The 15,309-nt window shown below is 34.8% G+C and overlaps 1 protein-coding gene across 5 annotated transcripts in view; it reads left to right on the plus strand.

Moving 5' to 3' along the window:
- Positions 1-15,309, plus strand: part of ZMYM4 (zinc finger MYM-type containing 4) — a 135,278-nt gene that overhangs the window by 80,284 nt on the left and 39,685 nt on the right. For all 5 annotated transcript variants that reach the window (XM_041738041.1, XM_041738044.1, XM_041738043.1 and 2 more), the window contains 4 exons: positions 6,719-6,803; positions 7,045-7,300; positions 12,538-12,712; positions 12,822-13,034. In XM_041738041.1, coding sequence (XP_041593975.1) covers positions 6,719-6,803; positions 7,045-7,300; positions 12,538-12,712; positions 12,822-13,034 — 729 coding nt within the window. The remainder of the gene's footprint in view (positions 1-6,718; positions 6,804-7,044; positions 7,301-12,537; positions 12,713-12,821; positions 13,035-15,309) is intronic.

Below are 15,309 nucleotides of genomic sequence, written 5' to 3' on the forward strand. Positions count from 1 at the left end.
GGAATTCCAAATATGAGATCTGTAATTAATCAGGAGAATCGAGTTCTGGTATTTCAAGATTGCTCTGAAGGTAAAAGTTAAAGATCTTGTGACTCAAGTTTTGAAATTAGTGAAGATATCCATGTAGTTAATGACATTGCAGTAGCTGGAATGGAAGAAGAAAGTTCTTTTAGATGCTGTAATCATTTTTGTAGTGCACGAAGGAGACTGTGGGGTGAGTCACAAAGTCGACAATTATTTGAGAGTGGAGAGTGGTCTATATTTTATCCAGATGGCATAAATTCAGAGGCTGAGAAGATAGCATGAATTAGTTATTTCTCTGAAATGACATTTGATCTGGAGAAAGGTTATATATCTGTTTCCTTATATATCTGTTGTTTTGGGATTTGAGTCTCACATTTGAGAATGTGAGACTTCTGTGGAAGAGTATTTTTCATTCAGATGTCTGTGAACAGGGTTTTTTAATCTTGGCACTATTGACATTTGGTACCAGATTATTTTTTGTTGTAAGGGACTGTCCTGGGCATTTTAGTATGTTTAGCAGCATCCTTGGCCTCTGCCTACGTGATACCCCCCACCTCCACCCCCCAGTGTCTCTAGACGTTGCCATATGTCTCCTAGGAGTGGAGGGCAAAATTGTCTGCTGTTGAGAACCATTGTTTTATAGTCCAGAGATGGAAGAATAGATATTTTTTATGAATCAGATTGATGCTCAGTTAAGTAGGAATTTCTTGGTGCTCACTGGAAGGTAGCTATATAGGTTAGTGATGATAAAGCTGTAGGAACTGGGTGTTTATGAGCGTGGTGGAGACACAGAAGATGGCAGAGTAGGAATATGAAAATAGCTAAATACAAGGTAGAATGAAAGCATATTAACAGAAGCAGGCAAAATGGAGATACTAGCTATCTGAATTAGGGATAAAGAAATTTTTCTGATAATTTAGGAAAAGTTCATGTGGCACTGTATGCTTCAGAAGACTATGAACATACCTGTATACAGGGAAGGTTTCCTGTCTCCATTATGCCCCAGTAGGGACATGGGAAATTCATAAGAAATCATTATACTGGCAGGGATCCAAAGGTATCACTTTCTCTCTGAATGTGACGCAGAGGCACTTTCTTTAGGATGAAAAGGCAGTTATAGCAGAGACCAAATAAATACCTTCAGGGAAGAGGGCATCAGGAAGGATTATTTGTGTTACTTTTTTTTTTTTTTCTTTAAACCGTGCTTCCAGGGGTTGGGGGAAACCAATAGGATGGAATTGTTAGAAACACCTACATTTTTATACACTATTCAGAATGTGATAATGTGTTAGAAAATGCTAAATATACGGTTTCATCATGATTGTAGGGAAGAACTTCTTCAAAGGCTCAGCACCTGATTGATTGGACTCTTGAGAACCAAGCAGGAATGTGTATAGATCCTGGGCATAAGGTCCAGGAGCATTCTTTACCACCACAATAAGGCAATCCCAGCATGTGAATGAATAAACCTAGTTTTTTTTCTGAGAAATCCTTTCTATTATTACCACATAAATTCTATAAGATCAGACCTTTTATAATTCTAGAAATCCCTCTGGGGACCTTGTGTTAAAGTGTAGATGCCTGGTCTTCCTTTTCTTTTCCCCCTTTCCTTCCTTTTCCTTTCCCTCCCCTTTTCCTTCCCCTATTTCTCTCCTTTCTTCATTGTCCTGTTCTTTGAGATATTTCTCTCCCATGACCATTGGAAATCTGTATTCTTTGCTGTTCAATGCTTTATCACTCTTACTTATTTCCTAGAGACTGGAAAAGGGAATTCTAATGTATTTTAATAATCTCTAAAACAGCACTGTTAACCTAACTCTCATAAAATACTAAAAAGTTGAATGGTTGTGGTCAGGCTTTCACTAGTAGTTACTTTTCTCATGATTTAATAAGATGATAGCTTTAGCTCATGGCCCCTTGTCAAACATCCTTTGGATTTTCTCTTTGCATAACTTGTAGTTTTGTTTTCAGCTCACTTCCTAATTCTCCTTTTTACACAATTGATTTTGGTGTTAATTTTTTTACTTTCCAAATCACCTAAGGTGATGAAATGTGTGCATATATATTTAAAGACTCTACTTACTCACTAGTTCTTGATTATTTCTTCAGTTAAGATTTTCTGGGTTCACCAGTTATCATCCTCCTGCGTCTGTTATTGGCATAATACCATTTGGCCTTCCAGTTTGATTTCTTCATTCAGATCCACATTGCATGTTACTGTAGTTTCTGTAATATTTTTACAAGTACGGATGATTTTTATGTGTACTATGCTGTTTCATCTTTCTTAAGAAGGCCAAAGTAGGGGATATTAACTCCATTTGTAGAAGAGGGAAGTGAGGTTCATAAAGGTTAAGTTAGTTACACAAGGCCATGTGGCCAGAAAGGAGCCACTATGAGGCCATAATCAAGGTCTTCTTATTATCAGTCTAACAGTGTTTATATAAATAAAAGTTTAATTTTTAAAAATGCCTAGAAAAGATTTTAAAATAGAAACTTTAAAGAGCCAGAGACCTCATTTTTCCTTTTTCCCCTTTTCTGTAGGTTCTAAAAGTTGGAAATTCAGTCAATACTACATTAAAGTCATGATTTTTTTCTTTTTGCTCCTAAGAAAAGTGCTAATATTAATCTCTTGTTAAAATAAATGGATTAGGAGGGGAAAGCAAATCAATTGTCACAGTAGTGAGTTATACAGTTTTAAAAAGTGGAATGCAATAATGAAATGTTGGGGCTTCCTTTAGGTATGTCAGCTGAACTTGGCTATAGGTACTGGGTTCTTCATTTCTAAAATACTGTCTTGGGATACTGATACAGGTGTTCCTTTATGGTAAACAAAGGGAAGGTAAAGCTATTGGTAAAGGATTTTTTTGTGTTGTTTTGACACCTGCTCTTCTGCTTCTGAAAGTCGTTGAGTCATCAGATCTTCTCAAGTTATTAGTCATTGTTTATAAGTGAGTATTTGTAGAGTTAGTCTTTTAATATTAGAGGAATACTAACAAACATTCTGCCTTGAAGGCATTGTGGAATGTGTAAGTAGAGTACTTAAGATATATACTTATTTTACTATGTTACAGAAGTAATATGTACTTGAGGCATAAGGAATCTATCAGAAGTTTGAAATAATTATCATAAACATTCAGAAAAGGAGCTGACTGGAGACCACTAAAGTATGCCAATGAGTATTGATTTTGGGGGGAGTTTTCCAAGATTAAAAACAATTTTTTTACTTGAAATTTGCTTTCATATACTGTATAACAGGAGTGTCAGAATAAGTCAATATTAGGAAATCTTTAATACATAACTTCATCAACTAGTCAAGACTATATGGATAGATGCAGAAAGACATCTCGTGTAATTCACTGTGCATTTCTTATAATAGATAATCTCTTGATCATGGTAAGGAAATATCTACTTCAGATTAATAAAAGTCATTGAATTTAAGAATAAAATGATGAAAAAAAAAAAGAATAAAATGATGGAAACCTGTTAATAATTACTAGAAGAACACAAATTACTGATGTCAGCATTATTATTTAACTCTTGTTGGATTTTCGACCTAGTACATTTTAAAGAAATTAGAAGAAATAATGGAAAAGGGGAGACAAAATTAATCATCATTTGCTGGTAAGGATCTTTATTAGAGAATTAATAGAACTTACGAAAGTGTAGTGAAGTAGTTGACTTTTAGTTATATAAAAGACCACAATATTTCTGTAAATCATTGTTTCTCAGATAATATGAAAATATAAAGTATTCCCTTTGAAATATAAAGCAACTTTAAAAAGTACTTATGTCAGATAAAAAGACAGTTCGATAGAATGGACTTTTAAAAAAATGTAAGGTATTAGTGATTCCTAAATTAAGATAGAGTTTCCATACAATTCTGATGAAAATACCAGTAGGTTCTGATGTTCTGAAGAATAAATAGGCATGCGCACACACAAACATTATACATGTTCTAAAAGGTTGATAGTGGTAGACTATTAAATGGTTAAACTTCTCACAATTAGATTTATAGGATAGTGTGATATCCTAAAATTAGGCTGATAATGGGGTGTCTGGCTGGCTCAGTTGGCATAGTGTGCAACTCTTTTTTTTTTTTTTTAATTTTTTTTTTTAAATTTTTATTTATTTATGATAGTCACACACAGAGAGAGAGAGAGGCAGAGACACAGGCAGAGGGAGAAGCAGGCTCCATGCACCGGGAGCCCGACGTGGGATTCGATCCCGGGTCTCCAGGATCGCGCCCTGGGCCAAAGGCAGGCGCCAAACCGCTGCGCCACCCAGGGATCCCACATAGTGTGCAACTCTTGATCTTCGGGTCATGAGTTTGAACCCCATGTTTGGGGTAGTTTACTTAAAAAAATAGGCTGATAATAATACAGAATAGATTGCTACAGAAGAGACTTTTTTTTTTTTTCAGAAGAGACATTTTTTTTTTTTAACAAATCTTTTTTTTTTTTATTTTAATTTTTATTTATTTATGATAGTCACAGAGAGATAGAGAGAGAGGCAGAGGCACAGGCAGAGGGAGAAGCAGGCTCCATGCACCGGGAGCCCGACGTGGGATTCGATCCCAGGGTCTCCAGGATCGCGCCCTGGGCCAAAGGCAGGCGCCAAACCGCTGCGCCACCCAGGGATCCCAAGAAGAGACATTTTTAAAGCAATTTGATATGTTAACAGTGAATGGAAGGAATTCAGTTATTCAGAGAAAGGAAAAAGATGCCCTTTAAACCTCAAAGTAAATAAATTCCAGGTGGATTAAATTAAGGGTTGGCAGATTATCAGCAGCATGCCAAATCCAGCCTGCATTCTGTGTTTCTGTTTTGTTTTTGTTTTTCTGCACACTGTTCTTGTAAATAAAGTTTTATTGGATCATTGCCACATTCATTCATTTACATATTATCTATGAGTGCTTTTGCTCTACGGGGGCAGAGTTAAGTAACTGTGGTAGTATGGCCTCCAAAGTCGAAAATATTTAGTATCTGGCCCTTTGCAGATAAAGTTTGTTGACCTCTGGAGTAAACGACTTTATTAGAAACAAACCATTTTCTTAGTATTTTATTGTGGAAGTACAACTTTATAAGAAATCAAAGGAGTCACCACGGTAAAAACTAGATTTTTGGCATAAAAATGGATATTTTAGTACATGAAAAATTATAAAAGTGCATATTGAGAAAATTGATAACATGCTACACTGGGTTAATATTGGTATATTATAATGCTTTTTTGTAAGTGGATATTACAAAAAATTGCGGATTGAAACAGCAGTAAGGAAATACTTTTAAATGGTTTTTTACACAAATTACTAGAATAAATCTAATTAGAAGTTAAAAAAAAAAAAACCTGTCATTGTGTATCGGGAACATTGACTGTGTAGCTTTTCACCTAGTAATTTTATGTCAAGGATTCTTTACGTAGAAGATAATGCTAAGTATGAGAGTATGAATATTCACAGAGATGTTTATCTTGGCATTTCTGATTATACTGAATGTTGGGAAAAAATGGACTGACATTGGGTTATGATTATATAACCTCAGTGTCGTGCAGGACCATTAAATTGGAGACTGAAGCCAAAGGAAAAATCAGTAATAACGATTCTATCTTTATTTATTTACAGTTTTCTTATTTTGTTCATCATGGATTGTACATTTAAAAAATATTGCACTAAAATATTATTTATCTTGATTACTGAGAGTTTTGGTACCTTGATTTTGTGACTGAGGGAAGTCTCATCCCTGTGTAATTTGATATGTCTACTAAGTAATAGATCAGTATTTCTCAAACTTGAGTAATGTACCAGATACCTCTTACCACAATAAAAGGGGGAATTGCCTGAGAATTCCAAGAATTAGAGGTCTGCTGGGTTTTTGCAAGTTTAAGTGTGATAAAGAATGAATTGAAATAAGTTAGTAAAAAAAAAAAAAGTTAAATCTGCCACATAAGAGGTTTCACAGTGCAATAATATAATTGTAAAAGCAAATAACAGCACTGAAAACTTGTAGTTATATGCGGTTATTCATGATGAAAAATATGTTTACATTCAAAAGTCATTGCAATAAAGACACAATTTAAAAAAATATTCTCTTAGAATTCTCAGACTCCCTAGAATACATCTGTAGACCTTAGGGATTCTTGGATTCCAGCTTAAGAAACACCGATGTAGTAATAGGCAAATATTCAATTGACTCAAGTGATCAAGAAATAATTTTATTAGAATGATAAATTCAGTTTAATTACAGCTATGTAGAGAAATAAAGCCTCTGAATACAAGAGAGGAAAAGACTGGAAAGACATATACCAAAAGAATTACAGTGATTGTTTTGGTGTGATGGAAATAAGTGTAGAATTTTTCCTTATTTCTATCTATCTAAATTTTGTATAGTGTGTATTACTTTTATAATAAACAGCAACTTAAAATACTGTAATAGTAAGAATTTTCAAAAAAATTGAAATATCTAGTGTTACGGGTTAATTGGGTACTTTCATTTTTTGCCTTTTGCTTTCTCAGCATATGCAAACTTATTATACCCTTATTGTAATTACAGTTTGCTATTATTTCTTATAAATGGTAATAGTATGAACATTTTCTTCCTCCCCTGTGTAGCCAAAGGAAATTATGTTGAATGTCTGGATTTCTTTAGATACATTGTATTTATTCTTTTCCCTAAATACTTATTTATTTTCTTTTTTAAAGGAGTATAGTCATGGCCAACAGCAAAAAACTCAAGAAGGGGAATTGAAAATTAGTGCTGTCTTTTCAGTCAGTGGCAGTCCTCTTGGTAAGAAACAGAACTGAGTAAATACATCGTGTTTATTTATTCTGACCGGTGTGACAAGAGGAAGTATCTACTTGTGTTAGTAAACTAGGCAGTTCTCTGCCCATTTAGAATGGCTTTAATTATATATTACATAATTAGTTTTGGGTTTCAACACTAGTTCTAGAAGAGAAATAAAGTATATATACTTAAAATTCATGACAAAAGTGAAACATTTTTTCTTTTAATTTTTTTTTTTTTAAAGCTCCACAGTTGACTACTGGCTTTCAGCCTTCACTGGCGTCATCTGGCATGAATAAAATGCTTCCTTCAGTTCCAGCCACAGCTGTTCGAGTTTCCTGTTCTGGTTGTAAAAAAATCCTTCAGAAGGGGCAAACTGCTTATCAGAGGAAAGGGTCTACTCAGCTTTTCTGCTCCACGCTGTGCCTCACTGGATATACAGTTCCACCTGCCCGCCCACCGCCTCCTCCCACCAAGAAAACTTGTTCAAGCTGCTCAAAGTATAGCAGAATTCTAAATTATCCTCTTTGTTTGTTTCCTTTTGAAGTACTTTGTTCTTATCTGCATATTGTTTAGTTTTCCACATTTCTGTGTTTTCTGAGAATTCCCACAGCATGTTGCTGCTCTCGTTTCTCCTTTTTTTTTTTTTTTTAATTTATTTGAGGGAGAGAGCAAGCAGGTGGGAGGGGAAGAGAGAGAGGAAAGAGAGAATCTCAAGCAGACTCCCCGCTGAGCCTGGAGCCTGATGTTGAGATGCTTAATCTCCCAACCCTGAGATCATGACCTGAGCTGAAATCAGGAGTTGGACACTCAACTGACTGAGCCACCCAGGCCCCCCTCTGTTTTTCTGAATACTAGAGATTATTTTAACTGCAAATAATGTGCCTTTTATATATTAAGAGATGCTTTTGAAACAAGCCTTTCCATTCTTGTTAGTTGAGATGCTTTATAAAACAAAAATAATACCATTTAGTCATGTAATACCATAGTATTTTATAGGTAATAGATAACTCAAATCCACAAATATTTGAAATTATGTATCTTATTATCTAATTGGAATTCAGTTAATACTTTTCTTATCTTTAAAAGGACTCAAGTGTGTAGGTTTTTTATCTTCTTAGTATCTCTGAACTACTTCAGAGGTTCCATTTCAGTGTTTAATATCAAAAGAATATATCCTTAGATCTTGATAAAGTCATCCTGATACTTGTGAAGAATATGAATCCATTTTGGCTGATTTGGTAAACTGTTAGAAACTGCTTACATAAGTCAGAGAAAGATGAATAATACTCTTATTCTGAAACACTATGGCCTCTATTATGAAGCTATTCAAGCCACGATTTATTAGTTTAGGTATTTGTGTTTATAGTTCCTCACGTGGACCCTTCCCTTTCTCTGTCTGGAAAGGGAAGAAGATGCTCCCTCTTCTGGTTTAATTGGAAAAAGGCATTTTAGAGACTTGAAAGAAATTTGAATGTGGTTATAGGTCTTTCTGGAAATTAGTTATATGGCCTCTCTTTATGTTTCATGTTTGATTTAATGAAAATAGACTTATAAACATACTTTTAAAAGTGTGTACTTCATTTCTGTATTGTAGTATATTCATTATCAGATGCTAAGATTAAATCAACTTGAAAATTGTAATTTTTTACAGGTTTTCTTTCTGTTTTGCCATGAGATAATTTCATATAAACTTCCTCTTGTGCTTCTTTATTTAATTCTACTTTGGTGATGGGCACTTTCTAAAATTGCACTTTTATTTCTTCTTTCATAGTAATACTCATAGATACTTTCAGAGATACATCAGTGGATCTTAAAATGACCATAGGAAACTCACAGAAGTTTTAAAATGTATGCCTTTTTTCTGCCTGTGTTTTTAAATTCTTCTGCATACATACTATTCTTTTCATCTAAATTTATTATATCCCTTTAGTTTGCCTAGTGTTAGCTGGAGCAGGTCATTTTTACCTACATGTCATATCTTATCCATCTTGATCTCATGTAGTTCAGTTATCCTTTAAGATTATATTTGTCAAAAAAAAAAAAAAAGATTATATTTGTCTTTTGCTGTGTTTGGTTTTACTCATAAATCTTCTGTGTTTTCAACCTGTCATTCCTGACTCTTAACTGTTCTTCTATCTCTTTGTTCATTCACTTATATATGTTCTACTCTGTCATTTCCTTCATGCCCTGTTCTTTTCCATTTGCCTCTTAGTATTCTCTGTCAGGTACTCCTTACATGCCTGCCACCTCTGCCTTTTCTTCCCCTTTGCTTTCTGACTTTTCTCCCCTTCTCATTTTTTAGGATATCTTTTCTGTTGTTGCTGAGCCCTCAACCCCTGAACAGTCTTGATTTTCCTTACATTGTGTTTTACTTCCTGAACTACTCTTTCATCTCCTTTTTATCACTTATCACTTTACCTTTCCTTCCCTTGTCTTCTCCCCTTCCCCTCTCTCGTAGGGCTTGAACTCAGTGATGCTGAGATAGAGAGACCTGAGCTGAGATCAAGAATCAGATGCTTAACTGACTGAGCACCCAGGAGCCCCTGTTTTTGTTATTACACAGTCATTACAGCATTTTGAGATAGTCTAGTTTATCTGACTATGAAATTGTTCAATTGTACCTTAAATATAAGGAAATTGGATTCAAAGAAGTTAAAAGATTTCCTCAGTGTCCTATACCTCGTTAATTTTGCCCCCCCCCCACTCTTCTGCCCCCATGTAGTCCATATAGTCAAGCAGGTTTACTTTTTTTTTTTTTTTAAGATTTTATTTATTCATGATAGTCACACAGAGAGAGAGAGAGAGGCAGAGACACAGGCAGAGGGAGAAGCAGGCTCCATGCAGGGAGCCCGACGTGGGATTCGATCCTGGGTCTCCAGGATTGTGCCCTGGGCCAAAGGCAGGCGCCAAACCGCTGCGCCACCCAGGGATCCCAGTCAAGCAGGTTTAATTTGTAAATTAATACCTTGAAGAACCCCAAGAAGAATTTCAGTTTAATTTGAATGGGTGGAAAGAGAAAAGATTTCCTTCCTGATAGAGCTAATGCTATTTTTATAGACCAGTAGAAATATAGAAACAGCACTTTGGTTAAAAGAAACTCATTAGCTATTTGAAGTAACAGTTATATTTTTCTTAATCTTTTATTATTAACCATAGCCCTTAGCATCTTGAATTTAACCTTAACTCTGTATTTTGGCTAATCATCATTTAATTTTCAGGATTCCTTAGTAATAAGGACCTAACACTTTGTTTTTTTAAAAAAAGTTTTCAAATCCTACGTTAAAGAGGTAATTTGGAGGATAGTTTTTTTTTAATACTATTAAAAAGATCAGATTACTTGATATATAATGGTACTCAAAGTAACTATTTCAAGATTATCTGTATCATTTCTCAATTTTTCATATTTGAAATTGGATGTAATCAATAAGCTATAATGTAGTTGGATGCTAAGCATACTGAGGGGAGTGAGAAATATACCTACTTTTATCCTTCCATGCTGCTCCCCAACCTTTATCTCCTTAACTTTCTAGAAAACTCCTATTTAAAATATAGCTAAAACATCACCTTTTGGATGGCCTTTCATGTCATGTATTGTCTGAAATAATTGTTTCATCATTTCTGTTTCTGTTATACGTTACGCTTTTTCATAATTATTTCACTTTTATATTTTAAGAATGCTTTTCTTATGGTATTTTATACATCATTTCTCTTTTTGTCTCAATATACTGTGAGCTCCTTGAGTGCACACTTGTACCATATTGTGACACAGCGTGTAGCTAGTGCCTGGCTCAATATAAGTGCTCAATAAATACCTCTATAAATGAAATATATTAAAACCTAATTAACAAATAACTGAAGGCAAAAAAAAAATCTGGAAGTAGAAGAGCCTGGAGCTACTAAATATAGAAGATGAGGTATGGAATTATATATTACAACGTATGAGGTGTTCCTTGTGATGATTCCTATTATGTTTACTATTTTATTGAAGCAGAGATATTTGTAATCTTTTCTAAAAAGTGCTTTATTAGTATAATCTGTTTAAGATGCAAGATTGAGTTATAATGGTTCATATACTACTATGTTGGTGTATACTCAGGGGAGAGAGACACCATTTAGAAAATTTTATCAGGGTATTTTTTTTCACCATTGGCTTTTTTTTCTTTTTTCTTTTTTCTTTTTCTTTCTTCTTCTTCTTTTTTTTTTTTTTTAAGAGTGAGCATGAGCATGAGCCAGGGAGGGGCAGAGGGAGAGGGAGAGGGAGAATCTCAAGCAGGCTCCAGGTTCAGCCCCAGAGTGCAACTCCAGTTCAGTCTCAAGACCCTGAGATGATGACCTGAGTTGAAATCAAGAGTTGATTGCTTAGTCAACTGAGCCACCCAGACACCCTTTCCATTGGCTTTTAAAATGGTTTGCATTTAAACTAATTAATGAATTGTGTGAACACTGGTTTGGGATAGGATAAGGTGTGGTGTGGTAGGGGGCTTTAAAAGTGTTTTAATCTGGGGATCCCTGGGTGGCGCAGCGGTTTGGCGCCTGCCTTTGGCCCAGGGCGCGATCCTGGAGACCCGGGATCGAATCCCACATCAGGCTCCCGGCGCATGGAGCCTGCTTCTCCCTCCGCCTGTGTCTCTGCCTCTCTCTTTCTCTCTGTATGACTATCATAAATAAATAAAAATTAAAAAAAAAAAGTGTTTTAATCTTAATTGCTTTTGCTGCTAATACTTAACAAGTTAAATTATTTAAAAATAGAAGTACTCAATTTTATATAACCATGCTGGAATATACACTGTAGATTTAAATGTATTTTTACATCTATTTAAGATTTTACTTTTAAGTAATCTGTACACCCAACATGGGGCTCTCTTTCAGAACCCCAAGATTAATAGGTGCATGCTCCACCAAGCCACCCAGGTGCCCCTGTATTTTTACTTTTATTTTATTTATTTATTTAATTTTTTTTTTTAAATTTTTATTTATTTATGATAGTCACAGAGAGACAGAGAAAAAGGCAGAGACATAGGCAGAGGGAGAAGCAGGCTCCATGCACCGGGAGCCTGACGTGGGATTCAATCCCGGGTCTCCAGGATCACGCCCTGGGCCAAAGGCAAGCGCCAAACCACTGCGCCACCCAGGGATCCCTGTATTTTTACTTTTAAAAGATGGTACTTAAAAATTTTTTTTTTTAAATTTATGATAGTCACACAGAGAGAGACAGAGAGGCAGAGACACAGGCAGAGGGAGAAGCAGGCTCCATGCACCGGGAGCCCAACGTGGGATTTGATCCTGGGTCTCCAGTATCGCGCCCCGGGGCCAAAGGCAGGCGCCAAACCGCTGTGCCACCCAGGGATCCCTTAAAAATTTTTTTGAGCGTAATAATCTTTTCAAAGAATATTTTGAAAATATAAAAGAGCCGAAAGAAGAAAATAAACATCTCTTACGATCCCATCTACTAGATATAATGAATGATAGCTGTTGGGTGTATATCCTTTTAGTCTTAAAACATAGTATACTAATTCTCCCAGCAGTTCTATAAAGTAAGCCATGTGTTCTGTTTATAGAATAGAACTTAAGGATTAGAGCAATTTATCAGTTTACCCAAGAAAACCCAAGTGTTCTCATTTAAATATCAGTGCCCTTTCCATACATATATATAATTGTCTCTGTTTTGTTTTAACTCACAGAAAGGAAAATTCAAATGATACTGTGGCTTATTTTATCTTGTTATCATTTTTAGAGATATTTTAAATCCAAAGGATGTGATCAGTGCCCAGTTTGAAAATAGCACCACTAGCAAAGATTTTTGCAGTCAGTCATGTCTATCAACATATGAACTGAAAAGGAAACCTGTTGTCACCATAAATACGAACAGCATTTCAACCAAATGCAGCATGTGTCAGAAGAATGCTGTTGTAAGTCATCTTACTTTATGGGGTGGGTGCAGAGAGAGTCTAATATTTGTGTTGAAAGAACAGCTTTTCATGGTCTTTGCTTGTTGGTATGTTGGTTTTTAATTCCTAGATTCGACATGAAGTTAATTACCAGAATGTGGTACATAAACTTTGCAGTGATGCCTGCTTCTCCAAGTTTCGCTCTGCCAACAACCTCACCATGAACTGTTGTGAGAACTGTGGGGGATACTGTTACAGTGGCTCTGGGCAGTGCCACATGCTTCAGATAGAGGGCCAGTCTAAGAAGTTCTGTAGCTCTGCGTGTGTCACAGCATATAAGCAGGTACATGATTGTATTTAACCCCAAAGCTTTTGTTCCTTTTAGGAGGATCTACATGTTTTGGTAGAACTGATTTATGAAAATCTTGTAACAAAAAATACTAAGATCATATTATTAACTTAATATTTTTACAGATAAATAGTACTTGTCAAATGAATGTGTATGAAAAATCTTTTTAAAGTGGCATGTTTTTTTCTTCATATATTTGAAATACATGCTTTTAGGGCATGGCATTTGTATTTCAAATATGATTCATGTTTTTGAACAATATTTTGAAAATGCACAAAGAAGAAAAATAATGCATCTCCCAGAGATAACCAATTCTCATCTTTTTGGTGAATAGCTGTCTTTGTAATATATTTTGGTTATACTTTTTTATTTGACAAGGTAAGGTCCAAGTTACATATATATTCTTTCAATCAGTTCCATATAAATGAAATTGCAATTCAGAAAATGAAAATCTTACCATTAATTGTTTTTAAAAGGTTTTTCCTTTTCTTCCTGAAATAAGAAAAAATAAATGTAAATTATATATTATTTTGTGAATTGATGAGGTTTATAGAAGATGAATTGGATGAATGCTATATGACAAATGCCTTTTATGCAGTTTCATTTTTACTGTATTTGTATTTTGTTAGTAAATTTAGATTTTAAAATTCATAAATCCAAAGGAGTGGTAAGAACCTTTTATATTTTGAATTTTACAGGGCCTTCCTGTTTCAGTGCATTAGCAGATCATTCTTTTCCTTGAAATAGTAAATTTCTATACAGTCTACCATGATGAGTGAGTGTAATGTCGATTGAGAAGTTTCTTTTAAAGCATTCTTAATACTTTGCAGTGAATTTGGAAATTTCAGTTACACGGTGTTGCCATTTATTTCTTGTTATTATGAAGCACATTTATTCCTTCCTCTAGAAACACCTGGTTTTGCTTTCACGGGGGGGAGGTGGGGGGGGTGGGGGGGGAAACCCAGTATCCTCATGAGCTTATCCTTGTCCAAAGGACTATTTTCCTGATACTGTATCAAGTACTAAAAGTTACTTGGAATCAGTCCATTGAAAGATGGTTCATACTTCACAAGAGAAGGAGAAATAGGTTGAATCATCTTAATTTTAAATTTATTTATTATTTTTCATTTAGCCAATATCTATTAAATATCTCACATATTAGCCTGTACTGTGGTGTAGAGAAAGAACATGAATTTAGAAGTAAAGCAGATCTTGATTTTATTCCTTGACTCTATTCAAATAGAATTTTACCATGGGGAAAGCAGTTAAACTCCCTGGGTCCATTTTCTTATCTGTGAATGGGTATTGTATTATTACTGTTATTGGGATGCTGTTAGGCTTATGTGAAGTAAGAATGAGAAAGTACCTCGTATACAACCTGGTGTATTGAAGTTGGTCATATCTGCTGCTTTCTTTCCTTCCTTATGTATAACTCATTGAACAAACATTAGATGTGATTCCTGCTTTGAGGGGCTATGTGTCTCCTGGAGGAGATAGATTAATAACTGAGTGGAGATGCTGTGATGGAAGTATTATGGTGTATAGCAGGGCACAGAGGAAACATGATCGGTTCTACTTGCTAGGACAAGATGAGACTATCAGCAAAACTTCACAGAGATCATTGGTACTGGATATACTTCATAAGTTATTCTGAATGTGTGAAATGTTATTAGTATTTAGCATTATTTGCTGCTGGGTCCCTAATTTAGTGGGAACTGAAGATAACTGACTCATTGATTGCTTATATTTAGACACTTGTGATCTCCAAAGTTGCTCCCACTTTATTGCTTACTTGCTTATTGCTTTGTGTGCTTTGTTGTTATTAGTGGTAGAAAATTGGTAGTGAATTTTCTATTAAGTTTATTCTCTTGAATTCACGTTTTATTGCCTTATATAGCACCTTCTGTAGGGGAGTTCTAATTTTTAGCATAGTGTAAGAGCATGAATTCCCTGTTGTGTAATTTTTAGAAATATCATTTTTGAAACTATATTACAGTCAATTAATAGATCCCCAAATTAATTGCCAAGTTGTGGTCAGCATTAGTTTTGAATGAAATACAGTAGAATGGAAAATATAAAAATGCATCACATGTTAACATGATTTATATTGTTTTGTGAAACTTTTTTTTTAGTTTTATGTACATATATGTATGTATCATACACAAACAGAACTTCAGAAGTACGTACTGGGTCACTTTAAAATATATTTCTTACTGAGGATTGTAATCGTAAAAGTTTGAAAGCCACTAATTTAAAATATTTCAACAGT

The sequence above is a fragment of the Vulpes lagopus genome, chromosome 23 (genome assembly GCF_018345385.1).
Source record: "Vulpes lagopus strain Blue_001 chromosome 23, ASM1834538v1, whole genome shotgun sequence".
Classification (NCBI taxonomy): domain Eukaryota; kingdom Metazoa; phylum Chordata; class Mammalia; order Carnivora; family Canidae; genus Vulpes; species Vulpes lagopus.